Genomic DNA, 12532 nt, shown 5'->3' on the forward strand with positions numbered 1-12532 from the left:
AGTAAGCTGGGACAACAGGGGCACACCACCACACTTGGCAATTTGACATTTTGGAAAATGTTAAATGGAGGGCAAATAATGAAAATGTTATGTTCAAGTGTACTATGCTGGTAACAGAGCAATATATTGTCACATAGTAGCAAAAGTTTTGTCAGAAATGTCAATCAAGATGTGTGAAAAAATGTACACAATTTATTTCAGTCCAGTCAGCTTCAAATTTCCTCATAAATTCTTCAACAACAGCAGTAAAAAAAAAGCTTATTTTGCAGTTACTGCAGCTCTCTGTTGCTGACATTAGAAATTTGCATCCTAATAAATTTAACCATCCAATTCACATACTCTGTTGTAGACTGTGGTCTCCTTTATCCTTAGCCTATAAATGATAACTTTATTTTAAACAGTATAAGCAACCACCTGTACTCACTTAAATAAAGTATTGGTAAGATGATTTTATCTGACAATAAAAAAAAAAAGAATATGTGAATAAACCTGAAAAAATATCTATTTCATTACATGTTGAAATGTTCTGTGCTTAATCCAGTACATCATTTGAATTATTTTCACATTTGGACAACAGAAAAACTAAAATCTATGGATTCCAAGTTGCAAAGTATTACATCTAAATCGCAAATCAAAGAACATCTATAACATCTTGTGTGGGATACAAAGTTCTCCTGGCTGATTCTACTAGAAAAACCCTGAGCTTTTGCTCTGTAAATTGGGACAAGTGTTCTAAGCGTGGCTTTCTCATCTGTAAGATGGATATTACCTATCTTTCCTACCTACTTCATTGAGTTCTCCTGAATAGAATAGTGAGATAATTTATTATGTATAATTTACTGTAAGCAACTATGTAAGTTATTAAGCTTATCTTTTGAGCATGCTCTCATTATTCTTAAGCTTAAGACTAGTTGAATGTCAAATGCAGTATTATAGATTCAAAATGGAATATAAAAACATAAGCCTTATAAAATACATGTCCAAGGAAAAGACTGCAAGCATTTTAAATTCTTGTGCATGAGAGAGAAGTAGCAAAACCTCTTCACAGTTCCAAGCTACCCTGAACTTACTTCTCCACTCAAGTCAGTAAAGTAGAATAAAGGAGTTTTGAGATGGCAAATGTATTGGTCCATTTTCACGCTGCTATGAAGAAATACCCGAGACTGGGTAATTTATAAAGAAAGGAGGTTTAATTGACTCACAGTTACACATGCTGAGGAGGCCTCAAGAAATTTACAATCACAGTGGAAGGTACCTCTTCACAGGGTGGCAGAAGAAAGAATGAGTGCAAGCAGGGGAAATACCAGACACTTATAAAACCATCAGATCTTGTGAGACTCACGCATTATCATGAGAACAGCATGGAGGAAACCACCCCCATGATTCAACTACCTTTACCTGGTCCTGCTCTTGACACAGGGGGATAATGGGGATCACAATTCAAGGTGAGATTTGGGTGAGGACACAGAGCCAAACCCTATCAGCAAGTGATTTGGGGGTTTGTGAATCTATAAAATTTACATGTAGAAATATTCAATTATGTTTATATGACTTTCTTTGAAAAATGCCCTTTAAAAAATAGATAAAGATAACTTGGTTAGGCATCAAGAATTATATTGGTTTTGCTTTGTAATAATTAGGTTTCTGTGAGTCCTGCATATGGTACATTTTTATGTCATGAAAAATATACAATTTAAAAAATCAAATCAATATTTCAGTTGTGTCCTTAATTACTACACTTTTTAAAGTTTCCAAATTAGAACATACATAATTATTAAAAATCAACCAGAAAGTTTAGAATTATAACTTTTAAAGTAATAAAATATTAAATCTCCCATCAATCCTATTTCTTGACAACTAATCCCCCACAGGTATCATTGTGCAGTGTGTATCTGTCCTATTTCTCCCCTTTTAATAATATATACACACAATCAAAATGTTTTACCAAGATATATGTCATGCAAGCTGAACTCCTACTTGTTTTGATAGCTCAGCCAGTCTTTCTTGGTTTGCCCTACCCAGGGATAAAGATGACCACACATCTGCACCCTCTTCCACCTACCATTCTTAGACCCATTCTTTACCCCTGTTCACATTCACTATATCTTACACCAATTTCTCCTTCTCAACAATTCATAAATCTTCTTACTTAACTACGTAACTTGTATTTTAATTTTCTCAACACTTTTTACTCATCTTTATGATTCTTTTCCTTTAAAAATATTAGGAAGCTCTACTTTCACTACCCTCCTTCTTAACCAGAGTGCTACATTATCTGCAGAAATATCTGAGTTTATGCACTAAAAATTGAAGAACTAAGTCAACAAAATAACAACATTTGACTGGGTAGAGGAGGGAGAGGCAACAAGAACCCTCAGGAGCAAATGAGCATAACTGCAAACATAAATTTTGAAAACTTTCATAACTAAAATCTTGTATAAGTTCCCAGATTATTTTAAATGAAGCAATTTGGAGCATTTGAAAATACAGAGTGAGGAAGCAAAATTAAAAAACGCTCTTACGGTGATGATTCCAGAACAATGCTATTAGCTTGTGTTGATGACGGAGATCTCTGATTCACAAACACTTCACTTGGGGAAGTGTGAACCATATGGTCTACCAAATGACCAACTGAAGATGGTCGTAACCGAGTTCCTTCCTGCGTGAATGCAGAATTTCGACTAAATAAAGAGGGAGAAAAACTGAATAAAAATATGCTTTAATTCAAAATTTTCAAGTTTTTAAATATATGATTACATCAGAAAGTGGGTATGTGTTTTTAAGTGAAACCATGTCGACTAAGCAATCACTCAAAAAACAGTGTGATATAAACAGAGAGAACAGAGATTGGGAAGTCAGTGATCTGAGTTATAGTCAACAATCTGCCAAGGATTCTACCCATAAAATTATTTACTATCTCTATCTAAGTACCTTAATGTCTCTAGGTGTTAGTCACTATGATTTCTGTCTTATTCAGCATTTATAAAATAAAGGGATTAGAATAAATGATTTAAAAATATATTCTAGTCTGAATTCTTTTTTAATGCTTATAAATGTTTTTATTTATGAGACTTTCTTTGAATCCTAAGACTAGGTAGTGAATATTATATTGCCATCCTCTTGACAGTCACACAGATTAGTATTATTAATATTTTTAATTACAATATTTCAGTACTTATGTGTCAGATATTGCTCCAAGCATTTCATTTAATCCTCCTAACAATGGTATAAGAAAGACACTATTATAATTTTATAGATGAGAAATGAAACAGAGATTAAGCATACAGTGATTCTAGGGCCCATGCTCTTATCCACCACCTTGTGCTATCTCTTTAGAATTAAAAAAAAACTTTTTAGAATGTATCTAAAATTGTTTCATTAGCCAGAAAACTTAATCAGAGCTACTGCTAATTAATTACTTGAGTACTCCGGCTTAAATATCTTACATTTTCTATAACTGGCTATTAATGAGGCTTTGGATATATGCGATCATTTATAAGGAAAAATGATTTAGCAACCTGAAATTCACAAGATAGAAATTACTAAATCCTTTTTTTCTAGGAGTAACTTTAACACGTAAGTATTAAAGTTCTGTGAACCAAACTGTTTATGTATACGTTTTACTTCTGATATGGTAGAAGTTTATTCTTTGGCTGATCATAGCCTTCAATGCTATAGCTTTTAGATTTTTTCTTCTTCTGAGACAGGGTCTCACTCTGTCGCCCAGGCTGAAGTGCAGTGGTGTGATCTCAACTCACTGCAACCTCTGCCTCCTGGGTTCAAGTGATCCCTGCCTCTACCCCCAAGAGGTGCAGGCTACCATGCTCAGCTAATTTTTGTATGTTTTTGTAAAGACAGGATTTTGCAATGTTGACTAGGCTGGTCTAGAACTCCTGATCTCAAGGAATCTGCATGCCTCGAAAGTGCTGGGATTACACCTAGCCACATTTAGAATTTTGTGCAAACTTATTAAACATTAATGTGAATAAAACATTTATGAAAAAGACATCTTCAGATATTATATTTCATACCAAAATTCAAATATTTTATAAATGTACCTTATGGGTTAACAAAGTATGTTACATGGTGGCACACATTTGTTTACCATTATCTTTATTACATCCAACATTTGTAATATTATAAAATTAAGATAACATCTTCAGCTAGTACATTTAGCTAGTTTATGATCTTATTATCATTTACACCAAAACACACAACATTTGTGAGCAATGTCAGACTGAAGTATATATATATGGTAACTACTGAATCATACAGTGCTTTTTAGCTCAGGGAGAGCTAAGCTTATAGAGACTGGTGCTGGAAACCCATTTTTCTTTCTTTTTTTTTTTAACATATATATTTTATTGCACTTTAGGTTCTAGGGTACATGTGCAGAACATTGTTGCATAGATCCATACATGGCAATGTGGTTTGCTGCCTCCATTCCCCCATCACCTATATCTGGCATTTCTTTCCATGTTATCCTTCCCCAACCTCCCCAAACCCCACTCTCCTGCCCCTAGCCCCCACCAACAGACCCCAGTGTGTGATGCTCCCCTCTCTGTGTCTATGTGTTCTCATTGTTCAACACCCGCCTATCAGTGAGAACATGTGGTGTCTGATTTTCTGTTCTTGTGTCAGTTTGCTGAGAATGATGGGAAACCCCTTTTTCTAGGCCACAGAACATGCTATAGTCATGGTTGAGGTAGTGGTTTAAGTAAGAGAATCACAATCACTCGGAAAGCATTTTCAAACAATATATACTCCCCTTGAAATTCTGCTAGGAATCCACATGAGAAATGAGTGTGTCAACAACAACCATATGAGATTTTAAGTCTAACAGATCCTCATTTATCAGGTACTCTAACTGCAGGAGTCAACTGTTGAGGAAAATGAGAGTGGGGCCCTTATTCAATGCCCTACTCTCATCCTTCAAGTCTATGCCATGTTACTTCCACAATGAGCATCAGGTAAAGAGAAAATAATGCTCTGGAGCAACAAAAATCATATTTTACCAAAAGAATTCAATTTTTACATATTTTTATCTTCAGGCAATAAAAATACACAGCCAATAATTAGAAATTAGCAAAATTCACACCTGATCTTGGCCTGTACTTACTGATTAGGAGTTCCAGGTGGAGATCGTGATGGAAGGCTTTGTGTTTCTAACCTGTCATCAGATATTGAATTTCTGCTTACCACTTCCCAATCCATTAACTTCCGTGCCAATGGCTTACTTGGGGATCTGCAGAAATAAATTAAATAATATGTTAAGCGCGGTGGCTCACGCCTGTAATCCCAGCACTTTGGGAGGCCGAGGTGGGTGGATCACGAGGTCAAGAGATCGAGACCATCCTGGTCAACATGGTGAAACCCCGTCTCTACTAAAACTACAAAAAAAAAATCAGCTGGGCATGGTGGCGCGTGCCTGTAATCCCAGCTACTCAGGAGGCTGAAGCAGGAGAATTGCCTGAACCCAGGAGGCGGAGGTTGCCGTGAGCCAAGATCGTGCCATTGCACTCCAGCCTGGGTAACAAGAGTGAAACTCTGTCTCAAAAAAAAAAAAAAAAAAAAGTTTTATTTTTGTATTCCAAACTATGAATCAAATCCTAGAATTTGTTTTCATAGATTATGTTCTAGATTAGCAACATAAAGAGTTTACTTGTAACAAATTAATGCATTTAGAGGTTATTTACCAAATAACTTCCTAAGAAAGTATATTTGCTTTATATGAAGAATAAAGGAAGGCAGGCTACCAACAGTACGATAGAGCATAAGAAAGAGGAGAAAAACAGAAGAAACAAGAAAAGGAAGGAGAAAGGTAAAAAGGGAAGAGTTTGCTACCAAATGTTTTCTCAGATGTTACTGATATAATAGAGACTGCCTACCGCTATTCCAGAGTATCTGGAACACTAGCTTATCTTGGGATGTATTAAACAATTCCTAGCACATTATCTCCTGAATGCTTCCATATATAAATCCCAATCCTCTGCCTCAGTGAAGACAGAACAAAAATAATTATGCATATTACATTTATCTATTTAAAAAATTTTTAATACATAGTAGGTTAGTGGATTTTTCCCTTTTTTCCAAAACCATTTTGGAAGGTTAACAATTCTGTCTAGTGGTAGGGAGTAGAAGGATATGTTTTGTTACCAGTCTACATATTATCAGTTATCCTAAAGATAAAGAAGAAAACTAAGTGATGTTTTAAAAACTATCTTGGCTGGGTGAAGTGGCTCAGTGCTGTAATCCCAGCACTTAGGGAGACCCAGGTGGGAGGATCACTTGAACTTAGGAGTTTGAGACCAGTCTGGGCAACATAAGGAGACTCTGTCTCTACAAAAAATAAATTAGCTGGGTGTGATGGCAGGGGCCTGTAATTCAAGCTACTTGGGAGGCTGAAGTCAGAGCATCACTTGAGCTCAGGAATTTGAGACTGCAGTGAGCAGTCTGTGTGACAAGAGTGAAATCCTGTCTCACAAAAAAAAAAAAAAAAAAAAAAAAAAAAAAAAAGAGAGATCTTGATATTGATTAAGATAAAAAGATATTGATCTATGCAGGGATCATAAACCCTTAGAATTTTAGGAAGTTAACAACTAAAGTCTTTTTTATATGCAAATTCAGATAATGGACAAAATTAGTGAAAAATACATGTTATCTCTTTAAATGCCTGGCTTTATGAAGTGCAGAGTTAAAGTGAAGGCTAATAATTTAAGCTACTTATATAAAGTATATAATAAATCACCTTGTTTTATATTTCAGAAGTGAATTGAAGCATATAAAAACTATATATATTTTCCATTATAGCACAATGTACAAAAATTAAACAGCTCTTGTTGTCTTCCTACAAAAACTAGATCATAAAAATTTATGTAGAAACACCTATGAATAAAATTTAAAAACGAAGACTAGTTTTGGTTATAGTTAATAGGAATCATAGGCCTTTGTTGTGTGAATTGAGATTTATTTTCAGATTTTCCCATACTGATAAAGAATTGCAAGTAGTATTGGACTTGCTTTTTAGCTCATTGGAATATTTTCCTTTCATCATGTACTACATATATACTTTTCTATGGCTAAAAAAAATAAAACAATTACCAAGGAAGGCATAAAGTAAATGCAATCTTAACTCATCTGATTACATTAAAACTTAGTAACAGTAGAATTCTGATACATAATGATCTCATGAAGTTTGAAGTTTCACTATCTGCTGGAATTTCCTTTCCAGTATGTTAAACGTGTAAAAAGCAAGGTTGGACTAAAATGTACACTAACACTGATCAAAGAGAACTGAATAAACTGTTATTATGTGTACAGTAGGAAGCATTAAAATAATGATAAGGACACTGAATTTGAGATGTGGCTTCCTATTTGACAAACCTCTTATGTTTCTGTATCTAAAATGTATAAATTTATTAGCACAATATGACCCATAGGTCTCTCCCTACCACCTGAATTTTATGATATATAGTATCTAAATTTTCAGGGCAATGTTTTAGCCTATTAATTTTATTAAACCATGAAAAATTTAAGTTACTTATAAATTTAAACCACACAAGTGTCCTAACATTTCAGCAATTCATAGCCAAAAGATTTTTAGTTTGGCCTAATGACATTTCCTTAATCAAAAAGCTTGTAGACATTTTCTAAGACATAGAATGTCACTGGTTTTAAAAAAGAATACACTGATTCAGATTTCATTTTCAAAAGGGGATTCAAAGTAATTTAGGTGCGAATATTTCCCATTATCACAGGTTGAAATTATAGGATTTTTTAAATTTGAAGACAATTCATGACATCATTTAGTTCAAACCCCTCATACTGCAGTGCAAATTTTATCAGTCACAACAGAATGAAAATGAAGTATATTATCTCATGCATTTGATATTTAAAATAAAGATGAACAATTTATGGCTCTTCTATTAATGCTAATTAATAATTTAATAAACTATTATTTCCTCATATATTAGACTACTAAATGTAAGTTGTATGAAAGTTCATCAACTGTAATCAGTAAATTAACCACTTTCATTTTCTAAAAGCTGGAAAAAGTCATTTGAAGAAAAAAAATTCTAGCACACTTACCTAGTCTGAAGCGTCAGAACACTTTATTGCTGTTAATGGACTAAACATGGCTGGGCACTTTGAATTTAAAACCAAATTTCATGTATTGTATTTTATTAACAGTTTTAACCTCAGAGACCCACCCACTCAAGCTTGCTGTCTATGTTTCCTGTTGAGTGTGGAAATTTCAGAGAAAAAAATACCACATAGCATCACTGTGTTTGCGATGTGGTAAGCTTCTTTTCTGTCCAGGGCACCTCATTTTTCTGTTGTATGAGAATATTGTTTTTCTCTTTTCTTAGATATATTATATGACAACTGCAAAATGTGAAAGCAATTTGCAGGGGTGATAATCAGTATATGTGCTGCCAAGGCAAGCACGAAGAGGTGATAATCAGAAAAAAGAAAAAACATTTAATTATTGCTAAAAAATTATTATCACATGAAAAGTTTAAGGAAGAGTCTTTTCTTTCTTTCTTTTTTTTTTAAATTGCATTTTAGATAGGAAGAGGCTTTTCTAACTGTTCATACTGTCAACTAAACCCCAACCCCCCCAAAAAAGAACTCTGGAATTCCCTGGTACTTTAATAAAATAATAATTACTAAAACCATTAGAAAATTTTGGAAGACATATGTCTAGTCATTACCATCAGATTCTAACATACTAGAAAAACAATCCCAGAAAACCTTCATCTTTCAGAGAAAGAGATTATCATTAAACAGCCCAGTACTATTACAACCTCATCATAGCTGATACCTTATTATTTCAGAGGACCCACACAATTCCAGAAAAACAAAAGAAATAGGAGAGTTATTTGAGGCTTGAAATTTTGCAATAATGAAATTTTAGCTCTACTATTCACTGAATAATGGCTATTTGTTTTATAAAATAATCTATTAAACAACTATACATTTTAATAATGAATATAGAAAATGAACAACTAAGATGCAGATGTAACTGTTTATTTCTAAAATCTGATATGATAGAAATATTAAAACATTAACACTTATAAAGAAACCATTTATATGTGATAGTAACTTAATATATAAATACACCTATGATCTGGTATTCATATTAGGATATACTACATACAACTAGCGATCAAATCACATATTCTATACTTTTTATAAAAGTCAAGCAAGAAGGAAGATGTTAAGAAAGGAATAAAAAAGTTTTAAGTATGTTACAACACTGAGAATCAGAAAAATATTTTAAGAAATATTATTGGTATTTAAAAAAAAATACATTGACTCAGATTTCATTTTCCATAAGTGAATTCAAAGTAATTTAGGTGTAAAGATTTTCCATTATCAGAGGTTTAAAGTACAGGATTTTTTAATTTGAAAACAACTCATGACACCATTTAGTCCAACCCCTTCATACTACAGTGCAAATTTTCTTATCAGTCACAACAGAATGAAAATAAATAAAATATATTATCTCATGCATATGATTTTTTTTTGAGATGGAGTCTTGCTCTGTCACCAGGCTGGAGTGTAGTGGTGCAATCTCGGCTCACTGCAACCTCCACCTCCCAGGTTCAAGTTCAAGCGATTCTCCTGCCTCAGCCTCCTGAGTGGCAGGGACTACAGGCACATGCCACCATGCCCAGCTAAGTTTTGTATTTTTGGTAGAGATGGGGTTTCACCAAGTTGGCCAGGATGGTCTCAATCTCTTGACCTCATGATCCGCCCGCCTGGGCCTCCCAAAGTGCTGGGATTAGAGGCGTGAGCCACTGCACCATGGCTGATTTTTAAAATAAAGATGAACTTAACATTTATAGCTCTTCTATTAATGCTAATTCATAATGTAATAAAATATTATTTCCTCCTTTATTAGGCTACTAAATGTAAGCTGTATGTCACACATATTACTGTGACATCCTTAGAAAGTCTTAGCAACAACTACTCTGGAGGCAGGGATGTGGCTGAGTAAAGGGAGGAATCCTAAAAGTTAAGTTTACAGTTTGTAATCAAATGATTTAACTGTCAAAAGATTCACTGCCATTATAAATGACTAGATTTTTGAACACTGAAGAAAATGTGCATGATATGTTAAATGATAAACGCAAACAACAAATAGCATAAAACAATTTTGAAACAAATATATACACATATATATAAATGTCTCTATAAGTATATGCATAGAAAAATCCTGAATAATTGAGTACCAACATTTTTTTAAATAGTTGTCTTGGGATGATAAATTTTCTTTACGTTCTTTGATACTGTTGGAGTTTTTAAACACAATGACCTATCACATTACCAGGGGAAAAAAGCAATTTCCACATTTGGAAAGAGGAAGAAAAAAACCAATACAAAACTCCCTTTACTCTGGAAACACACAGCAGAAAGGACTTTTAGATAAACAACAAAATTTAAACAAAGTGAAATCAAAAGCAAACTTCTCTAGTTTTCTTTATTAAAACTCAAGACTCTAATAGCAGTAGATACCAAGCACATAACTAATTAAAGGACCTAGCCTCTAATAGTCATTTTCACTGAGAAAAACAAAAAAAAAAAGCCTTTCTCTAACACACCTATATCCAGTTGGTCATCAGTTTCTGCTAGTTTTGCTTACAAAACGTTCCTTAAATTTGTTCCCTATTTTCCATTCCATTACCAATGTTTTTGTTCAGGCCTTCATTATTTTCACTTGGATCACTGCAATTACCTTATAATTGGTCTCCGGGTACTGAGGCTTTGCTTTCTAACTCATTCCCTATCCTTGCTTATAATACTATTTTCCACAACATAAATCTTATCATGTCATTTCACTTGTTAAAAAGCCAATTAGCTAGGTCAGGCCTGGTGGCTCAAGCCTGTAATCCCAGCACTTCGGGAGGCTGAGGTGGGAGGATCACCTGAGGTCAAGAGGCCAGCCTGGCTGACATGGCAAAACCCCATCTCTACTAAAAACACAAAAATATTACACAAGCATGGTGGCATGCGTATGTAATCCCATATACTAGGGAGGATGAGACAGAAGAATTGCTTGAACCCAAGAGTCAGAGAGGCAGAGCTTGCAGTGAGCCTAGATTGTGCCATTGCACTCCAGCCTGGAAGATACAGCAAAGACTAAAAAAATAGAAAAAGAAAAAAGGGCTATAATAGACCCTAAAGAAATAAAGACAATAAATGGTAAACAAAAATAAAGCAACTTATCTCTTAACAATATAATTTAAATAAATATGGAAACGAAATGGCTTGATAACATGAAATAAGTCACTGTATTTCTCAAAAATGTTTTAAAAAAGGAGAGCAACTTCAAACAAAATATTATATTAATAACAATATTTGATCAGCCTATTCAGAACTGCAATGCCTGGCACACTATTAATGCTCATATAAAAAATGAATCATAAACTAGACAAGCTACTTTATCATTTCCTCAACATAATTTATTGTTAAAGAATCGTGATAATTCTTTAATCAAAAATTTGAAATATTTAGAAAAACTTTAGAAAAAATATTTAGAAAAACTTTTTAAACTCAATCCATCTTTTTAAAAAAATTCAGACAATGAAACAGAATTGGCTTACCTTGCAAATACCCTGTCTTTATTTGCCTTTTCTTTGCCATACTGAACTGATTGGACTTCAGTTCTCCCACTGAAATATATAAATATGCACAACAATAAAGTCTTTAAGAGAACTATAAGATAAAATGACAACACATAACATGATTATAGTATAATTTCCTAAGAGACAAGACATTCCTAGCAGAGAAAAGGAAGCAGATAATGAAAAGACTGGACTGACATTCCAATTCTACCTGGATGAATGAAGCTTAGTTACATTTCTCCCATTAATGAAGACAGACGTGATTCAACTCCCTCCATGTCCAGACACAAAACAACTCCAGATTTTTGTTTAAAGGAAGGAACTAAGCAGAAAACTGGTGGGGTTTGGCACTAGGAGATTTGTTCTGAAGCTGATTTATCTAAGGGAAATTGTTCATAGAGAGAAACTGATCTTCCTCTGAGGTAAACCAATGTGTTCAGATGAAATTTGTTAATAAAAGTTCTCAGAGAATTTATTTGAGACATTCTCATACTTAATTGTGAATGAACATAAATTGGTGGTATATCAAATGTAACAATTTACAAATACAGATATCTAATGCATATAAAAACAGCCAAATGCCAGTTTCCACAGTTAAGCTAGCAATTTTAAGACCATTTTCCATGGATAAATATCAATAAATATAAACTGAATGGCACTTTTATGAGGTTTTAATGGAAAAATGAGAAATATTACCATGATTTTTAAACTTCAAGTTGAAATTTCCTAAGAAAATATTTCCTCTAAGAGGGAGGTAATAAATTAAAGTTCATCACTGTTTTGTATTTCCACATTAGAATAATGATGTTAATCCTCTGGATACTTTGGAACAGAGATAAGGATATGTGCATAAAGAGACTGGTGGAGAAAGTAATAGATCTGATAGTCCCAGTACCATCTGT

At 33.6% G+C, this 12532-nt stretch overlaps 1 protein-coding gene across 2 annotated transcripts in view; it reads right to left on the reverse strand.

Moving 5' to 3' along the window:
• PTPN4 (protein tyrosine phosphatase non-receptor type 4) overlaps positions 1-12532 on the reverse strand; it is a 219813-nt gene that overhangs the window by 43405 nt on the left and 163876 nt on the right. For both annotated transcript variants that reach the window (XM_032250629.1, XM_032250628.1), the window contains 3 exons: positions 11610-11678; positions 5120-5245; positions 2523-2681 (listed from right to left, as the gene is read on the reverse strand). In XM_032250629.1, coding sequence (XP_032106520.1) covers positions 2523-2681; positions 5120-5245; positions 11610-11678 — 354 coding nt within the window. The remainder of the gene's footprint in view (positions 1-2522; positions 2682-5119; positions 5246-11609; positions 11679-12532) is intronic.

Source organism: Sapajus apella, unplaced genomic scaffold (assembly GCF_009761245.1).
Source record: "Sapajus apella isolate SASKATOON/1434 unplaced genomic scaffold, GSC_monkey_1.0 scaffold72, whole genome shotgun sequence".
Taxonomy (NCBI): domain Eukaryota; kingdom Metazoa; phylum Chordata; class Mammalia; order Primates; family Cebidae; genus Sapajus; species Sapajus apella.